The 12,101-nt window shown below is 35.5% G+C and overlaps 1 protein-coding gene across 2 annotated transcripts in view; it reads right to left on the reverse strand.

Annotated features, from left to right (window-relative positions):
- The window catches only part of LOC110451068 (macrophage mannose receptor 1-like), a 64,195-nt gene that overhangs the window by 13,764 nt on the left and 38,330 nt on the right, over window positions 1-12,101 (reverse strand). For both annotated transcript variants that reach the window (XM_021498917.1, XM_021498918.1), the window contains exons 16-35: window positions 11,824-11,865; window positions 10,956-11,126; window positions 10,608-10,724; window positions 9,897-10,010; window positions 9,187-9,234; window positions 8,521-8,700; window positions 8,126-8,283; window positions 7,476-7,589; window positions 6,677-6,798; window positions 5,369-5,514; window positions 4,107-4,312; window positions 3,831-3,961; window positions 3,478-3,530; window positions 2,999-3,166; window positions 2,720-2,764; window positions 2,360-2,541; window positions 1,857-1,921; window positions 1,271-1,368; window positions 914-1,057; window positions 425-547 (exon numbers count right to left, since the gene is read on the reverse strand). In XM_021498917.1, coding sequence (XP_021354592.1) covers window positions 425-547; window positions 914-1,057; window positions 1,271-1,368; window positions 1,857-1,921; window positions 2,360-2,541; window positions 2,720-2,764; window positions 2,999-3,166; window positions 3,478-3,530; window positions 3,831-3,961; window positions 4,107-4,312; window positions 5,369-5,514; window positions 6,677-6,798; window positions 7,476-7,589; window positions 8,126-8,283; window positions 8,521-8,700; window positions 9,187-9,234; window positions 9,897-10,010; window positions 10,608-10,724; window positions 10,956-11,126; window positions 11,824-11,865 — 2,427 coding nt within the window. The remainder of the gene's footprint in view (window positions 1-424; window positions 548-913; window positions 1,058-1,270; window positions 1,369-1,856; window positions 1,922-2,359; window positions 2,542-2,719; window positions 2,765-2,998; window positions 3,167-3,477; window positions 3,531-3,830; window positions 3,962-4,106; window positions 4,313-5,368; window positions 5,515-6,676; window positions 6,799-7,475; window positions 7,590-8,125; window positions 8,284-8,520; window positions 8,701-9,186; window positions 9,235-9,896; window positions 10,011-10,607; window positions 10,725-10,955; window positions 11,127-11,823; window positions 11,866-12,101) is intronic.

Here is a 12,101-nt window from a genome sequence, read left to right on the forward strand (position 1 = left end):
CCTGTGTAACATAGTGAAATAGACTGACATTTAGTGTAAACAAATAAACATAGTTACCAAGAGGGAAGTAACATGATACTGACATATTTCGTGAAGATACAAGTTCACAGCCGGTAATAGTAGAAAGGTTAGCCGTACGATACGGACAGTATTAATTGTTATTAATTGAAATTAATGTCAGGCATTCATGCTCTAGAGTAAGAAATGTGATGTACATTATTATGTTAGTTGTTGGTTCTGAATTCAATAAAAACATGTACTAAGCAACTTTGCCAGAAATGGTATTTGCAAGAGTTCTGGTAGTAAAAATATTAAAAGGAACATGAGTTGGATTGAAACAGATTGATCGTCCAAAGTAGGCTTTCCAATAATTGCTGTGTGTATACCTGTTGATTGTAAAACTATATTTTTAAGAATGCATTACCCTGTTCTTGAGCTGTATTGATCGACGCGATATCATATCCCTGGCCATACTTCATACACCCTTGATAAGCCGTCTGCCAATTTACCTGAGATGTTTTACCGTCCAGTTTAAAGCATTTGTTACCTAAAATGTGGATAAACGGTAAAAAAACATAGAAAACGTTGATATTTTATCATTTTGTTATGCAAACGTGAAACGGAATAAATTTGGAGACTTCATGAATGCGATTAAGAGGATTTCCTATTTCAAATATTCATGCCTACGACAAGACATCATCTCTAGAATTGTTTTATCAGATGTACAAGAAGCCACATCGTAAAAGGATACCGTGAACTTTTGAGTTAGGTTTAACATAACAAGTAAGGCTAATCTCGTTTATAATAATAAATTGCTTTGGAGACAGTTTCTGGATGCTTATTTTATTCCAACATTAAAGGGAGCGGGACGAAACTCCATTGTTTAACTAAAGATTGTAATGATCCTACTTACTGTTTGGCATAGGGGTGAAACCGTTTCTACATCCGCCATTAACAACTGGTACAGTTGGCACCGTCGGGGGACCTGTCATACCAAGTTTCCTCTTACAAATAAAACCCTTTTCTTGTCCACAGTTGTCGTCATTCCATGTTCCTCCTTTAAAAGTACAACTATCAGTTAAGTAACTGTTATGGATATGCATGCTATATATATATGTAATTTTAATTCGCCCCGTGATGAGGTTTTTTATAAGAGTTTTTTCAACTTCTTCATGTTGCGTGTATACGTGGACAATCGCCTTCACGTTTGAAAAGGCGGACAAAATAATATACGTCTGTAAACTATCTTAAACATTTGTGCAATATTTACCGGACGCTGATAGCGAAACACACATCTCTGCTCCAAAAGCGTTGTTAGGTTCCCCGTGTCTCCAGAAGTCAAAGTCTACCAAGGAACCGTCCGTCCACCTGCAATTACACATTTCATTTACGCTGTACGTGCTGCGTCAAGACATACTTGAATAAATTACAAAACATGACATATACTTCTTAAATTATTTCAGGTATTACTGATTAACTGTCCGTTTGGTCTTTATACAGTATTTGACACATAATGTAATTAATAGTGAACAAGTATCAATCTTAGTATTAACCCTCTATAACTACTTGCCAAATAGATCAAAATGTTGTTCTTACCATCTATCCGTGCCAAAATGTTATTTCCTTCAATTCAATTACAATTGTCTCTAAACTGGATACTCCCAGGACCATAATGTTTGGATAGGCAGTAGTCTGTACACAATTTTAGTGACAAATTCATACTGTATGTTTCCACTTTAGTAAAGACATTAAGAAATTAGAGCTTAACGTGATTGTCTCTGAAAATATCAAACATAAGCGTATTCCTATACCATACAGGCAAAATGCACACATCATACAATGATTTGAACACGTACGTATACGTTGTTGATCCAAGTTCGTTGTATCCAACCCATGCATTCGCTAGAGACGCCTTAGTTATCTGTAAGAAAAGCACAAACTAGATTAGGAATTTATTCATTACGTTATGCACTACATTAAATAACGAGAAAAATATATTATAACTAAAGAACATTAAAAACATGTTTAAATATATAGCCTCAGATAAGAGTGTATTCTAGATATACTAGCAACTAGTGATGCAACTATACAGTAGTTTCTCAAAGTTGTAACAGTCAATTAATATACGAGGGAAATGCTGCCTTACTGGCAAGCTAGTTTTTCAAGTGATGTGATATAACCCCGGGAATCGAGCGCAGGGTCAGCAAGTCAAAAACGTCGATCGTGATTAGCGGCTGGATGGGTGTCCGCCCGCACGTTACACAGTACTATAAAACATAGTCATCTAGTTACTGTACATATTCCACACGTAACCTATTATTGAAATATGTAATTAATGCAAATGTATAATCAAACGTACCAATGAAAGGATGTAGTTGTTCTCATCTAGTGAGTGGATACTGGTCAGTTTTGCACCTTGACTGATACAATACTGTCCGGCATCGTACCAGTCAACAATAGCTGAGTCTCCGGACGAAGGGCTCGGTAAGTAACACGATCCATTGAAGAGTGACCACCCGGGGTCAGTTCCGCACAGGCTTGCTAGGGAGAAAATGAAATATTTAGTAGGTATAATAGTATCACACACATACATAATTGTTTACAAACAGTTTATCTCCTTTTTCTTTTAATTTCTATGATATATATTTATCCTACTATGTTAGCAGTAAATGAAGAAAAAGGCAAACAACAAATGTGAAATACAAAATCGAATACTTACACGTAATACCAGTCGGAGGCGGCAAAGTCGTCACAGGTGTTTGTCCTTTGAATATAGATAAATTAATTTTTGAACTTAGCTTTAATTTAATATATTCATAAATGGAAAAAAGGGATCAACTCCTAAGTATGTCGTACATTAAGTTAAAACAATAATTACAATGAAACTTAGTTACAGCTAATAATGTTTCCCTCGTGTTTCATTCCTACTCTAACTAAAATATACTTTCCCCTTCGGATAAGGTTGTTTACGCACATGCTTGCTCGCCTAAAACCTTACCCCTTCTTATCTCACAGATCCAGTTAGATGTGATGAAACAGTTGTTATCGTTCCAGCCTAACGATCCTGCGAAGATCTGTGTACAATCCTCGTTACCATTATAGTCGTTCGGCTCGTTAGGGTTCCAGTTCGAATAGTCTGTCCCTCTCCCGTCTGTCCACACATAACCTTAAGACAGACGACGTAAGCATTTGTCATATGTGGTTGAATAATTCCCTAGAGCACATGATCTACAACATGTATTCGTTTCACAAAGTAAACTGAATAGTAATTTATATCAGGACTTGTGTTTTTGAAATCAATCATGAGCAGCAAAAACAAATATATTTGGTGTATATATGATGTTATTGTCATTCATTTTTTGGTGATCAACTGAAATATAGTTTTTAGTCAAGAACAATATATGAAAGGCAGTTATTTGTTACTCACTTGGCTACAAAAACAAACACGTGGTGACTTAAGATTATGTATGAGCCTACCTGCTTCTGTGTCTCGATCATTTAACCCAATCCAAAAGGAACCAGTCTTCAGTCTGAAAAGGGAATCATGCAAGTAACAGACTAATAACGATAGACAAAAGGGATAAGTCATTGAGTATGGTATATTTTTAACATTCATGAGATCTCTCATAATCATTGCAAATTAAACAAAGTGTTTGGATCTGCATAAAACGATTATCATTCTGCCATTCTCTTAACATTAAAAGTTATTTAATAAAGTTTCCGTGGACACGCTTGTTTTGTTAATATTTTTTTATATAATTTGAAATTTAGGTTAATATTACTATTTTGTATACACTTCGATGTTCCCCTGCTTATTCATGTATGCCCACCTCAGTAGAGTACCGATGTAAACATTTTGTGCCTCCCTGTGTATGCTGGCGAGATCGCCCCCTAAACCGCGGCAGTAATCACGTGACTCAGTCCATGTCATCTTACCAAGGACGTTGTCGTTGTAAAACACCTTCAAATTAATGTTCAGACATTAGTTTTTATTATTGTAATTTGTTTGGTCACAAGGTCAGTGTTTTCAAATACTGTATTTAGCACGAGTCGAATATGCCGGAAGTGATTTATGTACACTGATGTATAAATCGTGCACGGCCTACCTTATAACACATTAAGCTGTTCGTAAATTGCCCTGACCAGCCAACTGGACATTGGACTGGGCGTAGTGTGGTGGTAGGGGGAGGCGTGGTGAAGCCCTTTCTGGGGTATTCACAGACGTAATGGTGGGTCTCGGTACAGTTCTTATTCTCCCATAGACCGATCGGTAATGACGTTGTCAGGGCGACACAGGTATTCCTCTCCCTACCTACAGAGTGGAAAGGGAGAAATGTAGGTTGTAAAGTAAATCAAATACTGTTATGCTGTGCCTTCAAATAAAGCACAATTCTCCAAACGCAGGAAAGCCCGAAAGTGCCTTTCAACCGAAAGCTAATGTTGTTATCTATACCCTACTTGATTCTTTTGTAATTTTACATACTATTCAGAGATATATCCAATATAGAGAATCAACAAATTTATTTCAAATATGCTATTTATCACAAGAGCCCGAAATGATGACGAATGTCTCAATTTCGGTCTCGTATCCGGAATATCTGATGAAGTCTCATATCCGTATTCGGCTAAATCAGGTATCGTTTCCATAATCTTCGTCAAATCAAAATCAGTCACTTTCTCAACGAGAAACCATAGTAAGTGACAACGAACCACAAGGCACACTAAAGGGTGCATTCATAAACGTCAACATGCATATCTCTCAGTTCAATTTCAATTTCAACAGATTGTATTGACTTTATATATGTCAATTGGATTGGACATCAGGATATAGTAGGCCTATTTTAATCCTTTCCAAACTTATTTCCAAACATAACATATATTCTGTCGTAATAATCCAAATAAATAGTATAGGGGAGATAACTCCAATTTAGTTTGTGAAATAGATATTTTTCAACTATTATTTAATCATTTTCTGTTTATGATTTGGATATTAACAATTAAATAAATCATGCACATTTGTTGACAACCCATCCTACATAAAATCCTAGGGACACAGGCCTTAAGTCACTGTGCATAAACACATTGACCGTCCATCCACTTGGTATACAGGAAAAGTTACGTAAGTTATGCATATTTCTTGCGAGAAAATGGAATATTTGCCAACGGGATAATGTAACGACCATTAAGTTTGTCAATAATCTTTATCAATCTGCATCTTATTTTAGCATGTGCTGTACCTTTAGTCGTCAGCTATCGACATTTATCACAAAAACTTGATTGCATGCCCATGAATATCGAACTATCTGCGACCATCCATAGGAGCAGTCGGCGTGCGCGTTATCATCAAGAAAGTAATGCAAAAAGATACCTGTGTGTGCACTTCCCCAGAAAGTGAAATCAACTTTGGTTCCATCCTTCCACAGATACGTTCCCGGCGTAACGGCATCGGACATCCCAATCCAGAACATGTCTCCCTTGTAATTCAGGTAATTAGCGACAAAGGCCTGGGTGTATCTGCCAATCAGATATACAAAGATAGTATATCTAGTAAAACTTACAAAGTGCATACTCTAAGATATTTGACTAAATTTTATGCTATTAATTTGTTCGTTTTTTGTTGTTGTTTTTTACTTAATTCATTATAATCGATTTGCCTTTAAAAATGAAGCAAAATATAATGAGGCAGTGCAAAAATATTATTATTTCCTCTTTTCGTTGTTTCATGATTTCGCCCCGCAGTAACAGAACAGTATCAATCAAAACTAAAACATACAGAAATGACGTATGTAGCAGCCATCATATTTTGACACAAAATGACAGAATCATAAAAAAACCACCATATAGCTCCTAAACCAGATATTTGGGTAAGTAAACGATATTGATGCTCGTTTTAAACGATGAAAATACTGACAAATGATCTATTTTCCCCATGGAGTGATGGTTTGTTATTGTATTTATCTAACTCGAGTTAGGTAATCTTAAAATTGTATAAAGACACGAGGTTAACCGAGTGTCTTTTACAAGTTGAAAATCGACTAACGAGAATGAGATAAATGCGATAACTAATCTTCATGAGTTTGGGGACTTGTTTTTCACATAACAATCGTAAATTTATCCGAAAATCCACAACCCCCCCTGGATCATGTGTTTCCGATCGGGTAAACAATTGGCATGGAGCAAGATGTCACAATGAAAAATGTCGTCGAAAAGCATTGTTACGTGACGTTATAAATCAAAGATTGACCAATGAAATCACGTCCATTAGTAGGTTATCAAAAATGTTTATCATCTCCGAGAAGGTTTATCCAATGAGTCGTGAGTGAGGAAACCTACCGTGGTTGTGGGAGAAACGTATGTCTATCTGGATACATAACGGACTTCAACATGAATATTTCAACCACATATTATGTAAATAGGTCATTTGAAATATTCCGCGCATAAAATTGAATACACCAAATTGACGTCCTCTCCATTGACATGAATGCTTATTCTATTTTCAGTCACTACACTACTAACACTTGTCTACGTGTCCGTTCGGTGACCCGTACAACAACCCGCTAGTGTAAATACTATACTTTTAAAAATAAATTAAATTGAAGATGTTGAATGCATTACAATTAATAGGTTTAAAACATTAAAATCAAAAAGATGTTATTGTACGTCGCGTTTACCATACCTGTCATTGACAATGGCAAGTGTACCGTTGAAACGAGCAGCACAATCTTTTATTGCATTCGACCATGTCTTCAGAGCGCCTGCCACATAGAAGTAGCATGATGCTTGATATCCAACTGCAGGCTAATAGAGAAAAACAAGACAAGTATATCACAACATCAATTCAAAACAGACAAACTCTTAAATCAAGATATATACGAAAATAAAACCAGTTATACATAGAATGCTTTCAAAAGTCTAAACATGACGTTTTCCTATTGTATATTACCCATTGTATATTACCTATTGTATGTTACCAATTATTTACAGGTAGATATTTGGTGAAATAAAAATGATAGCAGAGAGTTTTGCTCTTATACATAATATATAAACTAAATACTGAGTTTGCAAACTAAACAGAGAAAATACACTTCAGATATTTGTTTCTCTGTGCTTTAGAGTTTACAAGAATGCTGACCTATCTTTACTTATACCTACTGATACACGAAGGTCATGTAGCCAGATTGTCTAGTCACTGCTGGTCTTCACAAAAATGCAAATTCATCTTTTCATTTATTTAAAAGTGATTTTCACATCATATGACACACATTTAAGACTTTAACGTAACACAGTTCATCTCTTCCTCTATGTACAAGAGACATTTATGTAATAGAACAGCTGTCATAAAATACAAATCTGTCTGGTAAATATCACTAATACATGACTGACGGTAAACTAGTATTTGTAGACATGTATAAATATCTATGTTAATTTTATTTAGAAATTTAGACTAAATTCTTATGATAAGACAGTCATCTTACTAATGTACATCCGACAGTTTGGGGACTCTGGGTGCTTGACACAGCCTGTTTTGGTCGCTTACAGATGACACCATTCTGCGGATCATTGCACGTACCATCATTCCATTTACCGCCCTATATATCAAACATATATCTGTTATGTCAACAATAAACAAACATGTCTTGTTACTGGAAAAAAAAAATGTCTGGTATATAACACAATATAATGACACGAGGAAAATATAACAATAGGTAAATGACGCTTACAAAAACGAATGCAGTTCGTGCTTTCCAGACAGGTCAAGATTGTAAAGCGGATACAAATCAAGGAGCTGGTTTACAATGACATTGATATGTATGCAAATTTATCTTATTAGTTTCTCAGTATTAAATAAAGTGTGTTCCTAACTTTCACTCTAAGTTCCATTTTATGGGTGGTTACTGTGGATTCTAGCTAATGCTCTGATCCTTGTAAATTATTAATGGTTCAACAGACGAGGCAAGTCATGTCGGTTTGATAGACTCCATATCACATCCAACTTTATCAGTTGTCTGTGTTTAATTTTGTCCGTGAATATGAGTTTCAGAAGGAGTGGCTTAAGATGTATATAGTCAGTCAACACTTATATTAGTTCAGGAACATTTTCTGTGTAATTAAATACCATACTTACATTTAAGTATAAAAGGACACAGTCCTCCCTATGACCGGCGAAGTTGTTTGGCTCCCTAGGTGCCCACGCGGTGAAGGTCACCTTACTACCGTCAGACCACTGGAAATTGTTCTGAATCAACTGGTCGTTCAGTCCGATCCAGTAGCCTCCAGTACGATCTAATACAAGTGTGTCACAAATATATTCCTTCTGTCAGACATTTTATAGTAACATAAAAACAATGACGGGTAGATACGAAGTAGTCAAATAATTAACCAATCGTTTATTCTTATTTCTGAAAAAATAGTTTTGTTGATCTATTTTAATCAATATAACTTATGTATAGTTGTATCAATTGAATTGAATTATCAAAAAGGGCGCGATACTAATCTATCAAGATGATTATTTGTGCTTACTAGCTGGTAGTTGGCTGACAAGGAAGTTCTGGTCAGCTTGACTGGCTACTGAAGCAAGGTATCCCCCATGTTGCCGACACAGTGATCGACCTTGGTTCCAGTTTAGTTTCCTGTTTATAAGTTGATAGCATGATGTCCCATGGGGTTTCCAGTAGTTTGGACAGCCAAGTACCATTCCAGCTAGAAAAGTAAATTACGAGTCATCAACTTTTGTATTATTCCCTATAACTATGACGTATGACGACCATCAGGTCCTGTTAAAGTTATGGATAAAATGTTCAGTAATGTTGAACAAAGTTGAACTTACTTACGGATCCGATCATTCTTGACGGCTTTTTTTTACTTCATTTAAGCTATCGAGACAATACATATAGTAAGATATCTTTACAAAGCTATGTTCAATAGGAGTTACATACAAAATATCCCACTTGCTTAAGAATACATTTTCATTAACGATCACGAGACATTATTAATATTAAAAACGGCAAATAGGTGTGGTTACCTCCTTCCTATAATTGATAATTCTCTTTTTTTCAGTAACTTGTTTATACTTGGAATTGCTAAACTAGGTTATGAAGAAGAGATGTAGGGAATTTATAACTATTCGATTTTTAAATAACCTGGTTCAATATTTTATAATTTTCTATGTATTTTTCTTAGTGTTACCTGGTACGTGTACTGTCGTCGAGGGCGGGACGGTCGTATGTACTCTTCCTGTACAAAAAAGCCCAGAGAAATAAGTGTATATCAATAGCACATTGTCTTCACCGGTATACTTAAATTGTGTTAAGCTATATATAAAATCTCCTAATATCCCTCATTTCTGTCAAACATACATGTTCTGATAAAAAGCTCTCTATTCTCCCTAGTTTATGGTGGCCATTCGGAGTTCGGACCGACCTAAGGAATAGAAGCATTTGTTAGGGGAGTGTTAGGACTATTTCTACTTCATTTATTAATATAGGTTTAGTGGAACTTGAAAATGAAGTAGGGAATGTTTTAGCTAATAAGGACCCATTGCAGCCATATCGGATTTCGGATCAATGAACAAAACTTGATAGGGTCACACGGGGATTAGGTGTACTAGATTTGGTTGAAAGTTAAAAAAAATGACCTTAGATTGCTTATCAAAATCATAATAACTTTACAATTTGTTGGAGGTCAAAGACAATTCATTATTATCAAGTATTTCATAACCATATCGTGATATATGGATGTAACAAAAAATTAAATATGACCATTACATTTATATCATCTTATCATTGTACAACAAAGTATCTGGTGTTAACTTTAAGAAAAGTATGTCAATTTATCAGTAACATTATTCAAATAGTTATAACATGCAATTACAAAGTATTTCGTAAAGACGTTCTTACCTAGCTTTTTACATATATAGCCATTTCTCTGTGTGCACGGAGAGTCATTCCATGTGCCTTTCTGTGTGAAGATGGCTCCACAGTCTTCATTATGATGGTAATCATTCGGCTCACCTGTGTACGAGGTAAGGGTTTACGGAAAATCAATTAAATAACGCGACAATTAATTGATGAAATCTGTCAGAAGATGCGCACTACGAATCAACAGTTACCAGTTTTTTCTTGGGAGGGTACGAAATTCCGTTATACCTAATTTACATTATTCTAGGTGTCCCTCAATTAATATCCTTACAGTGTGATACATACGTCCATAGAGTAAAGGACTTCGTACTTAGTGACGATCATGAGACCAACTAGAACAAATATTTGTGGTTAGTACATGCATTCAGATCTAATTTATAAAATGCAAGATAAACAATCTTTCCATGATTGAATCCATAATGTTAAACTTTGTAAAAGTTGAGCTGAATTAGATACAACTTGTTCTTAGGAAATAAATGAGTCTTGAAGGGCTTAAGTGCATGTTATGAACGATGCTGAAAGGAAGAAAGACATGGCAACAACTTTGAACTATAGTTCATTAGTTCAAAGGGACTCGACTGGTGTCATCATTGTAATCCTTTTGTATGTATGGATATCAAAATAAAAAGTAAACAATACAAACATACGTTGCCAGTGTATATATGAGGATATCTATGCAAATGTACGAACCTGATTGCCAATTAAGATAGGCAAACGGTGAACGGTCAGTCCAGGACCAACCACCTTCCGACCCTCGGTCATTCGCTCCGATCCACATCGCTATAGACACCATTGTTCGGATACGGCCTGAAGTAATCAATGGAATATTGATTTGTTATAAAGCATACTTATACTTGTTTGGACCCTCGACTTGTTTATATTGTAAATTGGACTTGCAAATTTCAATTTAAAATTACACTTAATATGAATATTGCCTTCAGACATCATCTCAAACAACCAGTGAATATGAATAGATAAATATTGTCGTTTGCGATAAAGAAAACAACCTTTAAATTGTTAAAGTCTAATATGTCTCACCTGTAATATAAAACTGTTCCTCCCTGGACGCAATACTGAGAAGGTCTCCTCCCTGATGTCTACATGTCGTCCGGGCGTCATTCCAGTCTAGCTGTTGGTCCTGGAACTGGTAACAGTAGTTCGAGTTAGGATCCTCTTCCCACAACAGGCCGCACTTTATACTGTAAGGCACTGAAATATATACAAAATTATATATGATACAGGCCACACTTTATACTGTAAGGCACTGAAATATATACACAATATATAATATAGGCCAAACTTTATACTGTAAGGCACTGAAATATATACAAAATTATATATGATATAGGCCACACTTTATACTGTAAGGCACTGAAATATATACAAAATTATATATGATACAGGCCACACTTTATACTGTAAGGCACTGACATATATACACAATATATAATATAGGCCAAACTTTATACTGTAAGGCACTGAAATATATACAAAATTATATATAATATAGGCCACACTCTTTAATGTTAGTCACACAAAGTCATAAATAATAATGGCCACACTTTATACTGTAAGGCGCTGAAATATAAACAACGTTATGAATGATACTGGCAACAATTTGTACAGTAAGGTACTCAGATTTAAACACAGTTATGAATAATACAGGCCACGCTTTATACTATAAGGTACCGAAATATATACAAAGTTATAAATGATACAGGCCACATTTAATACTATTATGCACTGAAGTATAACCAAATAATCTGGAGGCATTGCAGTTCAATGCACGACAACGTTGTAGCATGGTTATTAGACTATATCTTAATTATACAGCCTTACACTCAAACTATGGCCCTTAACCATATTGAGGTCGCAAGATTCGACATATTACTGATTGAGTACTTACGTGCAGTTGTAGATGGGGCTCCGGATGGCAGTCCCGAATTCCCTGTAGGTAAAATAGAAGAATCATGTACTAAATAGTCAACAGACGGGAAACTAAATGTGATCGAGACACTCACACAAATGGCAAGACATCAAGTCCCACAATAACGTAAAATGGAGGCAACACTAGTAATCCTTGCAGATACAAACCCCCCACAACACTAGTAATCCGTGCAGATACAAACCCCCCACAACACTAGTAATCCGTGCAGATACAAACCCCCACAACACTAGTAATCT

This window comes from Mizuhopecten yessoensis, unplaced genomic scaffold (genome assembly GCF_002113885.1).
Source record: "Mizuhopecten yessoensis strain PY_sf001 unplaced genomic scaffold, ASM211388v2 scaffold5789, whole genome shotgun sequence".
NCBI classification, from domain to species: Eukaryota; Metazoa; Mollusca; class Bivalvia; order Pectinida; family Pectinidae; genus Mizuhopecten; species Mizuhopecten yessoensis.